The sequence below is a fragment of the Ursus americanus genome, chromosome 21 (genome assembly GCF_024610735.1).
Source record: "Ursus americanus isolate L20-20 chromosome 21, mUrsAme1.1.p, whole genome shotgun sequence".
Taxonomy (NCBI): Eukaryota; Metazoa; Chordata; class Mammalia; order Carnivora; family Ursidae; genus Ursus; species Ursus americanus.
This window is the reverse complement of record NC_142147.1, coordinates 41,006,481-41,024,124: the sequence shown is the minus strand read 5'-3', so window position 1 is coordinate 41,024,124 and position 17,644 is coordinate 41,006,481. Positions and strand designations below refer to the sequence as shown.

At 56.3% G+C, this 17,644-nt stretch overlaps 2 protein-coding genes across 2 annotated transcripts; one reads left to right on the top strand and one right to left on the bottom strand.

The window, feature by feature from the left end:
- Positions 1-227: 227 nt before the first annotated feature.
- On the bottom strand, positions 228-9,185 carry GAPDHS (glyceraldehyde-3-phosphate dehydrogenase, spermatogenic). The gene is made up of 11 exons (XM_045799915.2): positions 9,119-9,185; positions 6,567-6,723; positions 5,718-5,814; positions 5,435-5,541; positions 2,951-3,041; positions 2,740-2,858; positions 2,309-2,390; positions 1,850-2,001; positions 1,529-1,691; positions 385-482; positions 228-300 (listed from the first exon to the last, which is right to left on the bottom strand). The coding sequence occupies exons 1-11, from the start codon at positions 9,183-9,185 to the stop codon at positions 228-230; spliced, it is 1,206 nt and encodes a 401-aa protein (XP_045655871.2).
- Positions 9,186-13,471: 4,286 nt separating this feature from the next.
- On the top strand, positions 13,472-17,644 carry SBSN (suprabasin). The gene is made up of 4 exons (XM_087853376.1): positions 13,472-15,069; positions 16,523-16,588; positions 16,695-16,739; positions 17,621-17,644. The coding sequence occupies exons 1-4, from the start codon at positions 13,477-13,479 to the stop codon at positions 17,642-17,644; spliced, it is 1,728 nt and encodes a 575-aa protein (XP_087709502.1). The 5' UTR covers positions 13,472-13,476.

The following is a 17,644-nucleotide window of genomic DNA, read 5'->3' as shown; positions in this document are numbered from 1 at the left end:
CTCGGAGGCGGGGCGCGGTGTCCCGCGGGCGCAGGTGGGGTGCTTTTCAGTGCGGGGCGCGCCGTGACCCCGTGTGACCGGCGCAGAGACACGGGCGCGGCTGTGAGCACTCTGTGTTTTTATTTCACAGCGGGGCGCCCTCCTTCCCCGGGGGAGGCGAGAGCGGGAACGGGAGGTGCGGGTTCCGGTCCCGGAGCCTGGGGGAGCAGAGGAGGGGCCATCCTGCTTCACTTGTCGCGGCTGAACATGTAGCGGAGGAGGTCCACCACCCGGTGACTGTAGCCGTATTCGTTGTCGTACCTGGCGAGGGAGGAGGCGGGTCAGGGGATCCCTCCCGACCGCTCCTGGTCCGCCCCCCACGCTCCCGGACCCGTCCCCCCTCACCAGGAAATGAGCTTCACGAAGGTGTCGTTGAGCGCAATGCCGGCGTTAGCATCGAAGATGGACGAGTGGGTGTCGCCCACAAAGTCCGTGGAGACGACCTGGGCGTCCGAATTTCAGAGATAAGTGTGGGTCGCGGATCAAGGTCCTCCAGGAGCCCAGGCTCTGACTCAGGCACATGGGCCAGCCCTTCATCTACACTATCTGGTGGAGCCTTGCTGTGTTCAGGTTCTGGGGACGGTTTGAGGAAGGCACGCGGGGGCTTTGCCTGCGGCCAAGGGACGAAGACCGCAGACACTCTGCTGCTGCACCAACACACGTCACTTGCTGGCAGTGATGCAGGCCTCCATCGTGATGGCAGGCCAGCAGAGAGGCCCTTTGAGGGCGCAGGGCGAGATGGGTCTGGATGTCTAGGAGGATCTGGTCACCGCGGGCCCTCCGCAGTGCCTGAGGTGGAAGGAGCCTCAGCACAGAGGCCCTGAGGGTTTGGCCCTAGCGGTGTGGTGTAAGCCCACAGAGGAAGGTTTTCAGCAGTGGGAGGATGTGATCTGCTTTCCTTACAACAGGAGAGCCCGGTGGCTGTGTGACAGCGGAGCCATAGGAGTTAAGCAGAGACAGCACCAGAGGGGGAGGTGCAGAGATGGCACGATGGGGAGCAAATGCACGCTGATGTCCTTTCTCTGCAGGGAAGGCCCCTGGCCATGGCCTGCCCTGAACAAGTGTTGAAAAATGGGAGCCATTGTCTTACTCACTAAGCTCCTATTGAGCACCTGCGTGGGTGCCAGGCCCTGGGACAATGGCTGGAGCCACGGATTCCCAGAGTTCCCACTTTCTTGTGGTGCACATGCTAGCAGGGCCAACAGTGACTATGAAATGAAATTTTAGGTAAGGGAAAGGGCCAGAAAGAGTATCTTAGGACAGAAATTGAAGTAGAGACTTGGAGGAGGTGAGGGCAGACTTTGTGGCCACCGGGAAGAAAAGCTACTCAGGCCAAAGGAACAGCAAGTGCAAAGACCCTGAGGCAGGAAGAGCAGACCTTCGCAGCCCTGCAGTCCCTGTCATGATACATTGTGAGCAGCTCTTTGGCAAGAGGAAAATCACGTTTCCTCTCCAGAGGGCTCCTCCCAGGGTCCCCCCCAGCCCCTACCTCATCCTCGGTGTAGGCAAGGATGCCAGCCATAGGCCCCTTGGCTGCTGCTTTTATGGCATCTTTGATGGCCTCGAATGAGGTAGGCTGCGCCAGGCGGCAGGTCAGGTCCACAACAGATACGTCTGGGGTTGGCACCCGGAACGCCATTCCTGTCAGCTTCCTGGAGAATCCCACATTAGGGGTGGGAGTCAGAACCCAGGACCTTTCCATCCATCCCACATTATCTCTGCTTTCCCCTCGATACACTTAAGGGATTGGGGCCAGTCCAGTCCTCCTGGGGTGTACCCCCAACCCTGGTTGCAGCTTCTGCCCTCATACCCTTTGAGGTCTGGAATGACCTTGCCAACGGCCTTGGCAGCCCCTGTGGAGGCTGGGATGATGTTCTGGTGGGCACCCCGCCCGTCTCGCCAGGCCTTCTTCGATGGCCCGTCCACCGTCTTCTGGGTGGCAGTGTAGGAATGAACTGTGGTCTTGGGGAAGAAGAAGGCCGAGGTGAGCCCTTCCTCCTCCTAAGCTCCGCTGCCTCTTTTTCCCAGGCCTGAAGTGGTGACCCAGGTGTGGAGGCTGGTGGGACCACCACCACAGACCACAGGAGGTCATGGGCAGGCCAGGGTCCAGCCTTTCTGCAAGTTGCCTGGTGTTTTAAGAAACTTCAGCACTTGGCTCTTCCTCCCGAAACCCTCTCTCCCTGTTCACCCCACACACTAAGTAAGTCCTGGGAAGAAGAAGTAGAGTTTCCCTGCCACCCTCCTGCCTCAGCCCCTCTCTCCAACTCACCATCAACCCTTCCACGATCCCAAATTGCTCGTGGATGACCTTGGCAAGGGGGGCCAGGCAGTTGGTGGTGCAAGATGCGTTGCTGAAATGGCACAGGTGTGAAAGGGCGCTGTGCGGTGAGTCGCAGAGGCAGCCCTGCACCCTCCCCTCCCTCTCGGGTCATGCACGCAGGCCTGGTTTTGTGGATGTCAGGATAGGGATGAGGGGGATCACTGGCGGTGCCCTTCAGGCTGAAGGAGGCGCTGTAGTTAGGGCTGGGGGAGCTCGCCAAGCATGTTTTCCAGGAATCCTGCTGTTCTAACAGGTAGTTTCAGGGAAACGTTAACACGATGGTGTGAAGGCTTTGGGAAGGGCGGTGCGAAGCAAAGAGGGTGAGGCTGGCATGTCCTCTGGGTGCCACTCACACACTTGAGAATGTTGCTGACCATTACCTGACAACTTTCATGGAGCCAGGATCATAGTTCTTCTCATTTACCCCCATGACAAATATGGGTGCATCGGGTGACGGTGCGGAAATGACCACACGCGTGGCACCTGCCTCGATGTGGTACTGGAGGAGAAGCACAGGTGTCAGGGGGCCCTCGGGGGCTACCTCCACACCCCCTCCCCCCGCCCAGCCCCGGGCACTTGTCCCCCACTTACTGAAGCTTCCTCTAAGGACAGGTACACGCCTGTGGACTCCACCACAAAGGGGTTCCCGACAGACTTCCAGGGAATATCTCGGGGCTGCTTGCTGTGGAGGGGTGGCAGCCCCCGAGTCAGTCTCCTCCTGCACCGCCTGGCCTTCACTGTTCCGAAGGCTGACCAGACGCCTTCCTGCCTGGCCTGCACCTGTCTCTCCCCCTCCAGCCCAACATCCTAGCTGTCCTGATGGATTTCACCCTGCTGGTTTCCCATTTCATCACTGACTCCACCTTGCAGGCCACTTTTCTGTCTTGATTCGACCACCCCTGCTGTGCCTGGGGACAAGCTTCTGCCTTCCTGACTCAAGCCTCAACCCCCCCTGACTGCTCCCAGCCAGGTCAGGCCCATTCTACCTATGCTGCCCAGAATGCACCCCAGGAAGGTGAGGCCTGTCCTGCTGCTTCTGGTGCCCGGCCCTAGCAACCTCCCCACGGCCCTCCTCGCCCCTCCTTACCACGCAGCTCCTGCACCAGGAGCCAGCTGCCGGGGGCTGGGCAGCTCCCTGAAGATACACTGCATCCCCGCTCCCAGGGGAGGACTGAAGCCTGAGGCAGCCCCCGGGCCAGCAGTAGCTCGTGGTTTACTTTAGAAAGGGAAAGGAGGGGCGCCTGGGTGGTCAACTCTTGGTTTCAGCTGGAGTCATGTTCTCGGGGTGATGGGATTCAGCCCCATGTTGGGCTCCCTCTGAGCCCGGAGTCTGCTTGGATTTCTCTCTCCCTACCCCCTGCTCGCTCGCTCTGTCTGTCTCTCTCTTGTAACTAAATCTTAAAAAAAAAAAAAAAAAAAAAAAGATTTTGCTTCCTGTTTGAGAAGTTCACATTTCTACTCTATATCAAATGTGTGTATTTGAAACATTAAACATCTATTAGATGTTGCTGTTTTCTCCTTGGCTTTAGCCAACAAGCAGTAAGTGAATGAACTGTATACTGTTTTTGTTTTTTTATCCCTCACAGGGTTTATCACAACAGTGGTACGTTCTTCTGTGATGATTTGTTAGCACCTGTCTTGTCTTCTAGACCATTCTATGCTACTGAGCCTGCTCCCATCAGAGGGTTTCAATCGATGTTTGTGGGTTTTGTTTAACCATTGTACACGTTTACCAAACACCTGCCTCATGCCCATGTTCTAAGTACTCTACCTGTACTGACCCCTTGACCCCCGAAACCTAAGGAGTAAGTACCGTTACTGGCATTTCTCCAAGGAGCCAGCCCCAGGGCAGAGGGGAGGGGCTGCTGGAGTCACCAGGGAAGGCAGCACCTGGGTGCCGGGTGTCCGTTGAAGGGACAGCTGTGTGGGGACCCGGAAGGCAGGGAGAATGCCCTGGGTGGCAGCAGTGCCAGGCCGAGTAAGGAAAGGACGGGATGGCCGCACAGCAACTGCTCCGCTGGGATTGTGTTTGGTGTTAGGGTTCCCAGCTTGGGTCCGGCAGCTTCTCATCCTCACCAAGTCTCCTGTTCCCCCCTCTACCCACCCACCCACCCACCCCCACACCCAGCGCTGAGCACCGCATCACAAGCCCTCCTGCCCCACATGTGCAAGCCAACAAGCCGCGGGGCTGGGAGAGGCTGTGCCCCAGGGCTGAGCGCAGGGTGAGTGCGTGGGAAAGTCTCAAGGCGCCCCCGGGGCCAGCGGTAGCTGCTAATTCACATTAGAAAGCTGAAGGACGGTTCCGGGTTCCCCTTTTGTACATTTTTAAAGTTTTTTTGTTATCATAACAGTTTATATATGAAGCATTTAAAACATCTAACATTATTGCTTTTGATTTACAGATTCGAAACATATCCTTAGATGGACAGAAAGGGTATTAATATCAGTATGAACCATGTGAAATGGGTACTAAGAAGTCAGCATTGGGGGGGGCAGGGTAAGAGGTACTGGTTTAGGATCCCCCCCCCGGGGGCGGGGGTGGATGGCCAAGTGGTTGGGATGACATGGAAAGGCAGGGGGGCAGCGCATGGTGTTGGGGGCCCCAACAGGAGCTGGGGTTTTATTCATGGGGGGCTGGGAAGCCCTTGGAGGGTTTAAGTAGGGGAGTCACGGAGTCCAGTTGATGTTTTTAAAAGGCCTCTGTGGCTACTGTGTAGGAACCGAGTGGAAAGCGTTGGCTAGATGGCGGTGCCACTTCCTGCGGAGGGAGGTGACTAGGTTTGGGGGTTGAAGGAGAATCAGAGGTTGAGTGTTAAACATACTGAGTTGACATGCCTGTGAGAAAACGTGTCAATGTGTGTTAAAAATATTTTGAGTAGAGTGGGACACCTTTCTAGATCAGTGCTTTTTAACCATTTTAGGGGTCAGGGACTTCTCTGACCCAGGACCCAGAAGCACGCACACACACAATTTGGGGGGGTTCTGAGCCCGTGGGGGAGGTTGGACTCCCATTCTGGTCCTCACCACAGCTCCCGCGTTAATACGCCACAGGCATGCGTCAGACAGCACGCTTACCACTGGAAGACACTGATCTCCTGGTTGTCCACGACCAGCTTTCCGCTCCTGTACTCCACGCTCCCCTTGTACCGGCCGTGGGTGGAGTCATATTTAAACATGTACACCTGCGGGCGACAGACAGGATGGCTCCCGTGTCGGGTGGCAAGGGTGGAGAAGCGAGCATCCTTAGGGAGTCCCCGCCTTGGTGAGGGTTCCACATGGCACCTGGGAGCCTTGCATGGAGCTCTCCTCCCCACTGTGGTCCCGCCTTTCCCAGGTCTCCCCTCTGCCTGCTGCTCACCATATATTCCGGGTCAATGAATGGATCGTTCACTGCTACCACCTTCACACCCTTCTCCATGCAGGCCCGGAGCACCAAGCGACCGATGCGTCCAAAGCTGTCCAGGGACAAGGGTGGTGGGGGTTGTGTTCAGAATCCTCGGGTGGCAGGCAGAGGAGGGGATGGGAGGGAAAGGGATAACAGAGGTGGTGCACTCTAGGGGGCTGGGTGGGACTCCTCAGTCTGGGGAAAGAAGACAAAGTGTGGGCACTGTCCTCTCTTGCCCAGATGTCCTCTCCAACCTCTTCACTGCTTTTCCTGCTTCCTCTACCCACCCATCGCACCCTCCTATTCCTGGCTTTGTAGCTGGATGGATCCCCTAGAACTGCAGGCCTGAGTATGTCACTTGGCCTGAACTCCTCCATGGCCCTCAGTCAGTAAAACAGATCCAGACTGCATACCGTGCTGTGGCCTGCCAGGCCCCTGCCAGCTTCCCACCTCCCTCCCCCTTCCTCCCTTGCTTGCTCCACACCCTGACTCCACTTCCTGCGTGTTCTTAGTGTTCTTAGCGCACTGAGCTGCCCCTGTCTCAGAGCTGGCTACTGCCCTACTCCCCAGTCTCACAGGACCCGACTTCCACACTGTTCACAACACACATCATTCAACTGTCGCGTTCCTTCTTCGATTGCTGCCTTCCCACTGGAATGTGAGCTCTCTGAGGGTGGAGCCCTGTCTACATTTTCCCTGTTACCTAAGGGTGGGCAGAATGAAAGCACTGATGGTGAGAAATGGGGAGATGCCCCAGGCAGCAACCAGAGGAAAGGCTGGGCCCTAATACTTCAGGAATGGCTCAGGCCGGGGCCACCTCACCCATTGATGCCCACTGTCAGCTTTCGAACCACAGAAGGCTTCTTAGGTTGAGGAGGTGGGGATTCATTCTTGACTGGCTCAGGTTTGGGCTCTGGCTCAGGCTGCGGCTCCGGCTCTGTCTCAACCTTGGGCTCCGGCGGGGGTGGTGCTCTGGTCACTGTCGGGGGTTGGGTGGGGGCAATGAGCTGCGCGGGCCCGGTGGGAGGGAATGAACACTTTTGGCCCCCCAGAACCCGTTGCTGGCTCCTGGCCCCTGGCGGCCAACCATCTAGCTGTTTCTCCAACCTACCTGATCCACACAATGAGCAGGGAATGGGCTTGCTTTAAAATATCAATGTCAGGGCCCCTTCCCTGGAGAGTCTAACTCAGTGCACGTGTCTTTTTAACAATCACTTGGGGTGATATTGTCTGTGCCTCAGTTTCCTCCTCTGTAAAAGGAAGATGATAGTATGTCTCTCTGAGAGTCCCTGTGATGATTAAGTAAGGTGATAGATGTAAGGCTTATGAGAGAGTCTAGGAAACAGTCCACTTACATGAGTATTTCAAAGATTGTTTCCCAAACTCGTCTGATAATTGCTCTAACCCAGCGGACCCCAAGCTGTTATGATAAGAACCCTGGGGGTAGGCCTCTTCCCAGGGAAATCTGACTCAGTGGGTCTACACTGAGGCCCAGGAATCCTGGTTCTAAAAGCACTCTGGGTGATTCTTATCCTCAGAGTAGTTAGGAAATCGAGGTGTATCATAACATGAAATGGCTGGAAACCCACACCAGCTTCCACCTCTCCAAAGGCACACACTCCCACTCCCGTACGAAAACCCCCATGCTGGGGGTGTGAGAGCCAGGCTGCCGATAAGGGCTTCAGGAGGGGAGATGTGGAGGCCGCAGTCAGGGGGCCAGGCTGGCAGAGGGTTTCCAGCTGGGAATCAGGCCTGACTCTCCCCCCTGCCCCGCTCAGCTGCCTGCCAGCTGTGTAGTCCTGAGCAAGTTAATGACCTCTCTGGCCTGTTTGCTGGTGCCACATCTGCCCTTCTGCCTGGGGGCTTCTGGGAGGACTCAGATCTCACCACCCAGCAGGTGCTGACGTCAACAGAGGAAGGAGGTTGCTACTAAGAGTATTTGTGAAGAAAGGTAGAAGAGGTTAGAGTGGGGCTGGAGGAGGTAGGTGGCCGTTGCTCTTGGTGCCAGAGTCAAAGGCACAGAGACAGGTGGTAGGGCTAGAAGCCATGGGTCCGCTGGCCTGTGTGTGGTCCTCCTGACCTCTAGGGGCTGCCGCAGACCATGTGGCCTGAGCCTGGGCTGTGGGTTTCCTGTGGCAATACCAGTTCTTAAAGTTATGATGAGTGCTTATTTGCGGCAATGACCCTGTGGTTTTGGTGACCCTAGGATATTTGCCTTCCTGGGGGTTCTGCTTCCACTATCAGGAGAGGGGGAGATCTGTCCATGGGGTTGAGTGGGAATCTGAGCCCACTCCTCGACCTTTTAAAAGCAAACTCAGGTGGTTCTCCTCTCCCATCTTCGCCCAGGCTTCCTCTCTCCTCCCCTCCAGTCGAGGGGTGGGGTGCCTGGGCTAGGAAGGCTGCACTAGGAAGGAAGAGCCTGAAGGAGCTTCTGTGATGAAGCATCACCTAGTAGGTGAAACAAGGGCACAGGCGCGCGCTCTCCTCATTAGGATGACGCTCCCATTTCCTGGGCGCCGCCATGGGCTAGGTCCTGTGCGCGCTGAGTGCTGTAGGCATGCACTATAAATCCACCGTACAGAGGGGAGACCGAGGCCCGAGGTCGCAGAGCGAGTGCTGAGCAGGGAGGAAGTTCGCAGCGGCAGCAGAGAACCTGCCCGGGGAGGCTTCTTGGGGGTCCCTCCCACTGACCCGCCGCTGGCGTCCCGCCCACCCCGGCCCGTGGCCCGTGCGGAGGCAGCGCGGGAATGCGGGCTGCCCTTCGGGCCGACCTGGGTTCATCTGGCTGGAGTGTGTGTGCACCATTGGCTGGATGGGGTAGGGCTGCCCAGTGGGAGTGAGCAGGGGACTCCGAGTCCCAACTCTGCTATTCCCGTGCTGAGAGACCTAGGGAGGCGGCTTAAGCTCTCCCACCTCTGATGGCCACTCCTGAGTGGGGACAGTAAACACATTGGCCTCCCCGGGGCGGGGGGGGGGGGGCGGTTGTGAGGCTTCAGTGCGCTCACGCCTGGAAGGCGCTTGGCATGGCCCTGGCAGGTTGCTAGCGCCCAAGAGGACAAAGCCCACCAACCCCCAAACGGCCTTTGGCTCTGGGCGATGGGAGCATCCATCCCCAGAAATGTGCCCTCGTAGATGCGGCTCCGGCCCCTGCTTCACAGCGCCAAGGCCTGTGGGGACCCGCTTCCTGCCCCCCCCCCATTGCCATAGAAACCACTCCCAGAGCAGGGGTAGGGAGGGTGGGGCCGGTGGGAAGGCGCGCCGCAGTCCGTCTCCGCCCCCTCACTCGAGCGCAGGGCGAGGCGGGCACGTGGGCCGCAGGGGCTCCCAACCGCCCTGTCTCCCCTTCCCAGGGGTTGCCCCGTCGCCTCCCTCACCCGGGCACGGCTGTCGCAGCAGCTGGACAACGGTGACATTGGTGAGGACGATGTCGCGTTTCGACATGGCCTAAGGTTTCATGGCCTAGCCGCTCGGGGACCGCCGCGATGTTACTGCGGCGCGGGACGCCCGGGCTAGTGGGGCCGGAGCTTCTCGCCGGGACGTCACAGTGCCCAGTGATGTCACAAAGGCGGTGGCAAAGCGCGTGACGTCTGCATGCCGAGTCTCACCGTCCCCAGCCACCACTGGCATCTAGCAAAGAATCCAGCTTTCTACACTGGTTCTCGAGGCCCTTGTCTCTCCCCCTTCCCTTCCTTCTCCCTGGCTCTGTGCTGCTCTTTGGCCCTCCTCTGGATAGTTAGCTGCCCTAGCAGTTCTCTCTTGCCTGGAAAGCCCTGCCCTGTCCTTGCTCAGGGGGCGTCCTGGTTTCCTTCAGGTGCCACTCTTTAAGAGGGGCCCTCCTAACTCTCCATGTAAAGCTCTCTCCTTCCTCAGTCACTGTCGCCATGGCCCTCACCCCCTCAATCTACTCATCTTCTAGAAGCTTCGTGTGACTTCGCTTCCTGGGTTAGATGCTTCAGTGTGCAAAGCTACTCCATGGCTATGCTCTCTACGTTTTTTGTTTTCCTCACAGCATATGCCTCTCTTTAAAAATCATCCTGTGTATTCGTTTTCTTGCCAGTTGTTTCTGCCCACCAGAGTGTAAGCTCTCGGAGGGCGGAGTGCTTGTCTGCCTTCACTTTTGTATCCCATCGACTAGAAGGTTTGGTGTCTACGGGTGCTCACTCAATGAACGCCAGAATGCGAACATAAATATGGCCGCCTCCCATTCCTTCTGACCACCAATCTTAAATTTAAGTGACCTCCAAGCCAGACCCTCTCACTGCACCCCGTTCTTCTCCTTGTGGCTTTTCATGTGGTTTGTCATGATCAACTTATTGATTTACTTGCTCAGGGTGTCCCGTTGTTCACTGCGGGGCCTTCGCCGCCACCTAGAACTACGCCTGGCACAAAGCAGCTTCTGGGGAAGAACAGGACAGATGGCTCCTTTCCTCTAACGCACTGGGGGTGGGGGCTTATTTGCACATCTGTGATTCACAGATAGGTGCCTTCACCTGCAGGGCTGGCTGACACACAGCTGTGACCAAGATTTTGGGGGTGTGGGGGTTTGGGCCAGGAAGGAGTCATCATCCCAGACAGAGGTGTGGAAGCAAGAAGGAGCAGAATGACGTAACCTCTTCCTTCCCTAAGTCTTCACGGGAACTCAGTTCGCTAAGCACCTGCAATGGGACAGGGTGAGGGTGAGGCGCTCCTGCTTAGATGGTCCAGAGAGGTGGAACTGAAAATAAAGGGTGTACAGATGGGGAATTTCAATGACCCAAGACCAAAATGCAGGTATTAATTAAACAAAGGGGGACAAACTTAACACATATGATGGGGGTTGGGGGGGGATGCAGGGTGTGGAAGATCACACAAATAAAACCAGGACGGAAAAGAGGCCAACTTTGTACAACTTTATAATAACAGATGTGAAAAGCTAGATGCAATTAAAAATTTTCTTAGAAAATATAAAGGTGCAGGGGCGCCTGGGTGGCACAGCGGTTAAGCGTCTGCCTTCAGCTCAGGGCGTGATCCCGGCGTTCTGGGATCGAGCCCCACATCAAGGCTCCTCTGCTATGAGCCTGCTTCTCCCACTCCCCCTGCTTGTGTTCCCTCTCTCGCTGGCTGTCTCTATCTCTGTCGAATAAATAAATAAAGTCTTTATAAAAAAAAAAAGAAAATATAAAGGTGCAAATCAGAGTAGGCCAATAACAAGAGAAGAACCGGAATTAAGATCTATTCTCCCCAAGGCTGATTCAGATCCAGATGACTTTATGGGCAGGATTTGCCAAAAAGCACCGGGAGCTAATGTTTGCCAGCCCGCAGGAACTGGTGCGGATCCCAACCAGAGCAGGGAGGCTGGGTGGCAGCTCCCTCGAACAGAGGCTCTGGGCAGGGCACGTGCTCCGAGGCCCCAAGGCCCCGCAGCTGGCCAGCACACAACCTGGGAGTGCTCTGCGGGAGGGCCGGACGCTGGGGCACGGAGACCACCTCTGCCGCCTCTGGAAAAGCAGCAGGCTCACTTTACCCCAACGAGTGGAGGGCGGCAAAGAAAGGACAACTCCAGGCCAATCTCTTATGGGGATGGATGCCAAAGTCCTGAATCAATTAGTGGCCAATGGGAATGGGACCGAGAGGGATTGGGGCCGACTGACGGAAGATGATGGGATGGGCAGAGAGGGGTGGGAAGAGAAGATGGGAGTACGTTTCAAAAGGAGAAACCCCACCTCTCCATCTCAGGGCGGATTAGGATTCTGCAGCTCACCGCCCACCCTTCCCCACCCTGCAATCTCCTGCATGGGAAACTCCCTCATTTAGGCACTGGCCGAGCGCAGAAGAGCCACACCTGAGGCTGCCCAGGGATTTGGCTTTGTCCCGAGAGCGTGAAACCGGGAAACAGATTTAATGAGCTCAAGCTTGGAGAGGTGGCCTGATTAGTCACCCTCCATAGGCAGTGCCTAGAATGGCAGAAGCTCCTAGGTCTTTGGGCCTGGGTGTCCAGGACCTGGGGTGGAAGCATGGGTCCACCGAGGGGAGTGGGCCTAGTCACCGTCGTTTGAGCAGAGCCTGAAAACACGTGCAGATTCTCACCACACCCGGGCGCCCACACACATAACTCTGCCACCCCCACTGGCTCACACCCTACACATTCCTTCCCGCCAGCCTTCCCACCTGCAATCCCACCCCCACCCCCTCTCTGTCTCTTCCCTTGGCACCAAGACCCAAATATCTTTCACCCCTGCACCCAACTTACCCACCCACTGGCTCTTGTTCTTCTGGTCTCTGCCTGCCTCTGAACTAGCCCCAGATAGCTACACTGCCACAGACCGCCCAGCCACCACCTGCCCTTCCTTCTGATGACCCTCTTCACGCCCAGGGTAGACTCCCAGCTGTTCCCCTTCATCCCGTGTCACCATGTCAATGCTCGGGGCTTTAGGTTGTGATGGAGGAGGCCTCAGGGGGAGGAGGAAAGGGAGGATGAGGCCCTGGTCTCCAGCCCAGGTTCTGGCTGACAGTCTCCTGCTGCCCCAGGTCTTCAGCCCCTCCCCGTGGCTGCCTCAACCGGCTTTTCAGGAGACACTGCGTCCTGTCCCAGCTCATGGCAATCGGTCCCCTGCCCTTGCCCCAGGGCTGGGAAGCAGGAGGCCCAGGTCCTGTTATGAAAATGTGTCCTGGCTCCAAAATCTGTAACCCTCCCCGAGGGGCCCCAGGCTGCTCTGGGGACCCAGGCACCCTTCTCTCCAGCACTCTATGAGACTCAGGCTTAGCCTGTCTTCCCTGGGCTTTCCTTAGCAAGCACACTACTTACATCACATACTTTTTGGGAGTGCTTCTTTTAATCCATCCATTTGTTCAATATATAAATATTTATTGAACCCCAGGCAATGTTCTAAAAATTGGGGATATAGCAGTGACCAACACAAAAGCCCTGTCCTCTGGAAGTTTACAATCCGATAGGTGAGGTAGACAGTATAAAAGATAATTTTGGATCATGGTAAGTGCTTATAAAAACAAAAGGATGATATCACCCAGTATAACTGAGGGATGGCCAGGGAAGGTTTTTTGAGGTGGCATTTGAACCAAGAACAGAATAAGAAAGAAACTACCATGTGATGATGGGAGTTCTGCCTTCCAGGCAGAGAGGACAGCATGTGCAAAGGCCATGAGGCAGGAATGAGCCTGGTGTGTCTGAGGACCAGGGCGAAGACCTGTGGGGCTGGGAGGTGGTAAGCGTAGGGGAGTGTCAACAAGAACAGTAAGAGCCAGGTCTGATGACGCCCTCAACTCCCCGGGAGTGCTCTCCTCCCCCTGACTGAGCCTCCCATCTTCCCAGACTCTTGCTGCTGGGGAAACTGGATCCTTGATTCCCTGAGGAGTGAAGAACCAGGCCTGGGTCCTGGGGATGGAGGTGATTGAAGGTGGGGTTGGGAGAGAGGAGGCCTGGATAGTGCATGAGGAATGAAAAGAGGAGGTGGTTGAAAGGGCATCCATCTGGGCTTTGGGGTGGAGGGCCTGAGCTGGGCAAGAAGCAAAGATGCCACGTGAGTGTTCTCCATTCATGACTCACCTTCTCTTCCTCCTCCTCTTCATTGCTCAACTCAAAGCTCCCTGGGAAATGCCTCCCTGATGGAACCAAGTCTGTGCCTTACAGGGGTAATTGAGTCATGAGGGGTGGAGAAGAGAGAGGGAGGTAGAGTATAAATAGCAGCTTTGCTTCCCTGGCTCCTCTCTGCATCCTCCCCACCCTGCCAACAACATGCACCTTGCCAGTTTGGTCAGCTCCTGCTCCCTCCTACTGCTACTGGGGACCCTTCCTGGATGGGCAGCCAATGATGACCCCATTGAGAAGGTCATTGAAGGAATCAACCGAGGGCTGAGCAATGCAGAGAGAGAGGTGGGCAAGGCCCTGGAAGGCATCAATAATGGAATCACTCACGCTGGAAGGGAAGTGGAGAAAGTTTTTAATGGACTTAGCCACATGGGGAGCCAGGCCGGCAAGGAACTGGACAAAGGCGTCCAGGGGCTCAACAGCGGCTTGGACAAGGTAGCCCATGGGATCAACAATGGCATCGGACAAGCAGGAAAGGAGGCAGAGAAGTTTGCCCATGGGGTCAACAACGCTGCTGGACAGGTTGGGAAGGAGGCAGACAAAGTGATTCAGGGGGTCCATCATGGGGTCAACCAGGCGGGAAGTGAGGCAGGGAGGTTTGGCCAGGGGGTCCATCATGGAGTTAACCAAGCTGGGAAGGAGGCGGAGAAATTTGGTCAAGGGGTCCATCATGGGGTTAACCAGGCTGGGAAGGAGGCAGAGAAGTTTGGTCAGGGGGTCCATCATGGGGTTAACCAAGCTGGGAAGGAGGTGGAGAAGTTTGGTCAGGGGGTCCATCATGGGGTTAACCAAGCTGGGAAGGAGGCGGAGAAGTTTGGTCAAGGGGTCCACCATGGGGTTAACCAGGCTGGGAAGGAGGCAGAGAAGTTTGGTCAGGGGGTCCACCATGGGGTTAACCAGGCTGGGAAGGAGGCAGAGAAGTTTGGTCAGGGTGTCCATCATGGGGTTAACCAGGCAGGGAAGGAGGCAGAGAAGTTTGGTCAAGGGGTCCACCATGGGGTTAACCAGGCAGGGAAGGAGGCAGAGAAGTTTGGTCAAGGGGTCCATCATGGGGTTAACCAGGCAGGGAAGGAGGCAGAGAAGTTTGGTCAAGGGGTCCACCATGGGGTTAACCAGGCAGGGAAGGAGGCAGAGAAGTTTGGTCAAGGGGTCCACCATGGGGTTAACCAAGCTGGGAACGAAGCAGAGAAGTTTGGTCAGGGGGTCCACCATGGAGTTAACCAGGCTGGGAAGGAGGCAGAGAAGTTTGGTCAAGGGGTCCATCATGGGGTTAACCAAGCTGGGAACGAAGCAGAGAAGTTTGGTCAGGGGGTCCACCATGGAGTTAACCAGGCTGGGAAGGAGGTGGAGAAGTTTGGCCATGATGTTCATTATGCTGCAGGGCAGGCTGGGAAAGAGGGAGACAAAATAGTCCAAGGGGTCCATCCTGGGGTCAACCAGGCTGGGAAGGAGGTGGAGCACTTTGGCCAGGGAGTTCACCATGCCGTTGAACAGGCTGGAAAGGAGGCAGACAAAGTGGTCCAAGGGGTCCACGATGGGGTCAACCAGGCCGGGAAGGAGGCAGAGAAATTTGGCCAAGGGGTCAACCACGCTGCTGGCCAGGCTGGAAAGGAAGCGGAGAAACTTGGCCAAGGTGTCCACCATGCTGCTGGCCAGGCCGGGAAGGAGGTGGACAGGTTGCCGCAGAATGTTCATAATGGGGTCAACCAAGCCGGCAAGGAGGCCAACCAGCTGCTGAATGTAGGTGAACAGGGGTGGGGAAATGGGAAGAAGGGGCTGGGGGAGGGAGAGGTTAAGCCCTTGGGATATTTGGGTAGTCCATGTAGCCTTTGTTCAGTGAAAGAAGCTTGGGGAGCTCTATGACCATGTTCCCTTTCCTCCTCTCCATCTCCTTACAAAGGAGCTGGTGCTCAGCTGGTGAGATGGATCAAACTATCTTGCCCACAAAGCCCTAGATCAGACAGAGAGAGCCTTCACACTTAAGGGAGCTGCTCTGCTCGTTGAGGAGGTGTAAAGAGAGGAACATGAAGCCTCTCCTGGGGAACAGGAAACAATTACTGAGTCAAGATCTTGTGCAGTGCAAACAGAGTGAGTGTTGAGAAAACCCAGAGCATCAGAGTAAGCATGAGGAATGGCTTTGGGAGATAAGCCCTGTTCTGTTTAATTTTCGTAACAAGCCTCTGAGGTAGTCAGGGTGAGGATGCTGACTCTCTGATTCTCAGATAAGGAGATAGAAGCTCAGTGAAGTTTTAAGGGGATTTGTCAAGGTCAGGTGGCTGGTGCGCAGGTCTGGTGAATCACAGGTCAGGGTTCTTTTTCTTCCCCCACACTGTCCCTTTTGGGGGAGGTCTCCTGGAGGACTTCTGTAGAGGAAACATTTCTGTAGAGGGAACAAATACTGGAGGACAGGCGGAGACAAGGGGTGCCATTCACAGCGGACCAGGCACCAAGGAGGGGGACTAGGAGAAGGCTGACCCGTGCCTGCCTCAGTTCCCTACGCTCCAATCTCCATGAGGTGTCTTTGGGACACCATCTTGAGGACTGGCTCAGACCTGGAAACCGAGAGCCACCTGGGCCACAGGCAGGGACCAGGGATGGGTGGGTGGGAAGGAAGGGACTCTGCAGAAAGTGTGCACAGTAGAGGAATGGGCTCTGAGGCAGAGGGCAGTCTTCACTGCGAAGAAGTCAGGAGGGGGAGGTTTGTTATGGGATTCAGAGCTGGCCACGGCAGCAGCAGAGGCATGGCTGAGTATCTGGGGGGTAAAATGAGGACAGGGATCAACCGAAGTTAGGGACCAGGCCAGAGGGTGTAGAGCAGGGGTAGAGCTGAGATCGGGCTGAGGTTAAACTACGGTCCTAGGATTTGCGTGCGTTCTCTGGGTTCCCTTTCCAGTTTCCAGTCAGGCCCTTCTCAGTGACTAAGGGAATTTCACTCACTGAAATAAAAGGGAATTGGGGGAAGACTAGTCAGTAGGGGCAGGCATCCTTCCAGGCTTTTCTTCCCATCTCACAGAATTCCCACAGCGACATGGGCTTTGGGTTTTCTTTCTGGATAATGAGGGTGTAGGAGGTTAGCCTCTGCCTCCCACCCTGGCTCCAGTCACCCTAGAGGGTGGCAGGTCACTGGGGAAGAGGAACTTGGGAGACCCTCAGGGCTGAGGAGTTGTAATGACAGTCTGGGCTTGGTCCGCAGGGCACTCATCCAGGCGTTTCCACCGGCCAGCACGGAGGGGGCGCAACCACAACATTGACATCTGGAGTAAGTCTCCCAAGCACAGCAATGCCTGGGTGGGGGGTGGGGGGACCCTCCTAGGATGGCGGTGGGGCGGATGCTGGTGACCAACCCTCTTGTCCTTGAATTCCAGGCCTCGGTCAACAAGCCCTTCATCAGCTTTCCAGCTCTGTGGAAGGTGAGTGCCCAGGAGGTTTCAACTTTCTGCTGTCTCTGGAGATAGTCTCACACTCCCTTCCCACGGACAAGCTCATTGTGGACAGACTCTCGGCCTTGCAGAAACCATCCAATCTGTTTCCCAGCTCTGGCCTTCTCTTTCTTCATCTGCTCTTTGTCCCTCATACCCTGCTCTCCTCTTCTGGCTGCTTTCCGTTCCCTTGGAGGCAAACACAAGCTGGCAAAACGACCCCCAGGGGCCAGCGAGGGAGGTGCTGCTGAAACCATCCCCTCCACGTGCTCACTACTGCTCATCATCTTCCCTCCGATTCCCTCCCTACCTCAGTCCACTGGGAGGTCCATGGGCCGCCTTACGGGGCGGTATGCTGGGGGGAGGAAGCCTGAGTCTCTGGGCTCTGTCCTTTCCCTGGCTGACAGGAACCCCCAGTAGAAAGGCTCCTGGGGGACCCTGGTCCCTACTCTGGGCCCAGACCAAAGTCCTAGCTTTGCATTTTTCTCTTTGCATGTAGCACATGGCTGCATGAGCCTGGGGCAAAAGGATGAGGGTGTGAAACAGCCCTGTGGACTGTTCCCGGAACCCAAAGGCACAGCCTTGTTTATTCCTGAGCAATGGGGGTGCCGGGGACCCTCTGAGACAAAACAGATGAGGCTTCTTGGCTCCTCCACAGGCCGCTGTCACCTCTGCCTGGGAGGCCTGGTGCCCTGTTCTCCCTGAATCTAGGAGCCACTTTCCTGAAGACATTCTGCAGAACATAAGCAATTCCTAGGCCCGAGAAGCTAATGTCGATGTCCCCCTCATTTCTCTAGGGGACGTGAAGGCAGAGGTCTTGGTCCCCTCAGGGCTGTGTTCCCTGCATTCATTCCCTCTCTCCTTTCTTCCAGAGCGTCACCGATATCATTCCCTAA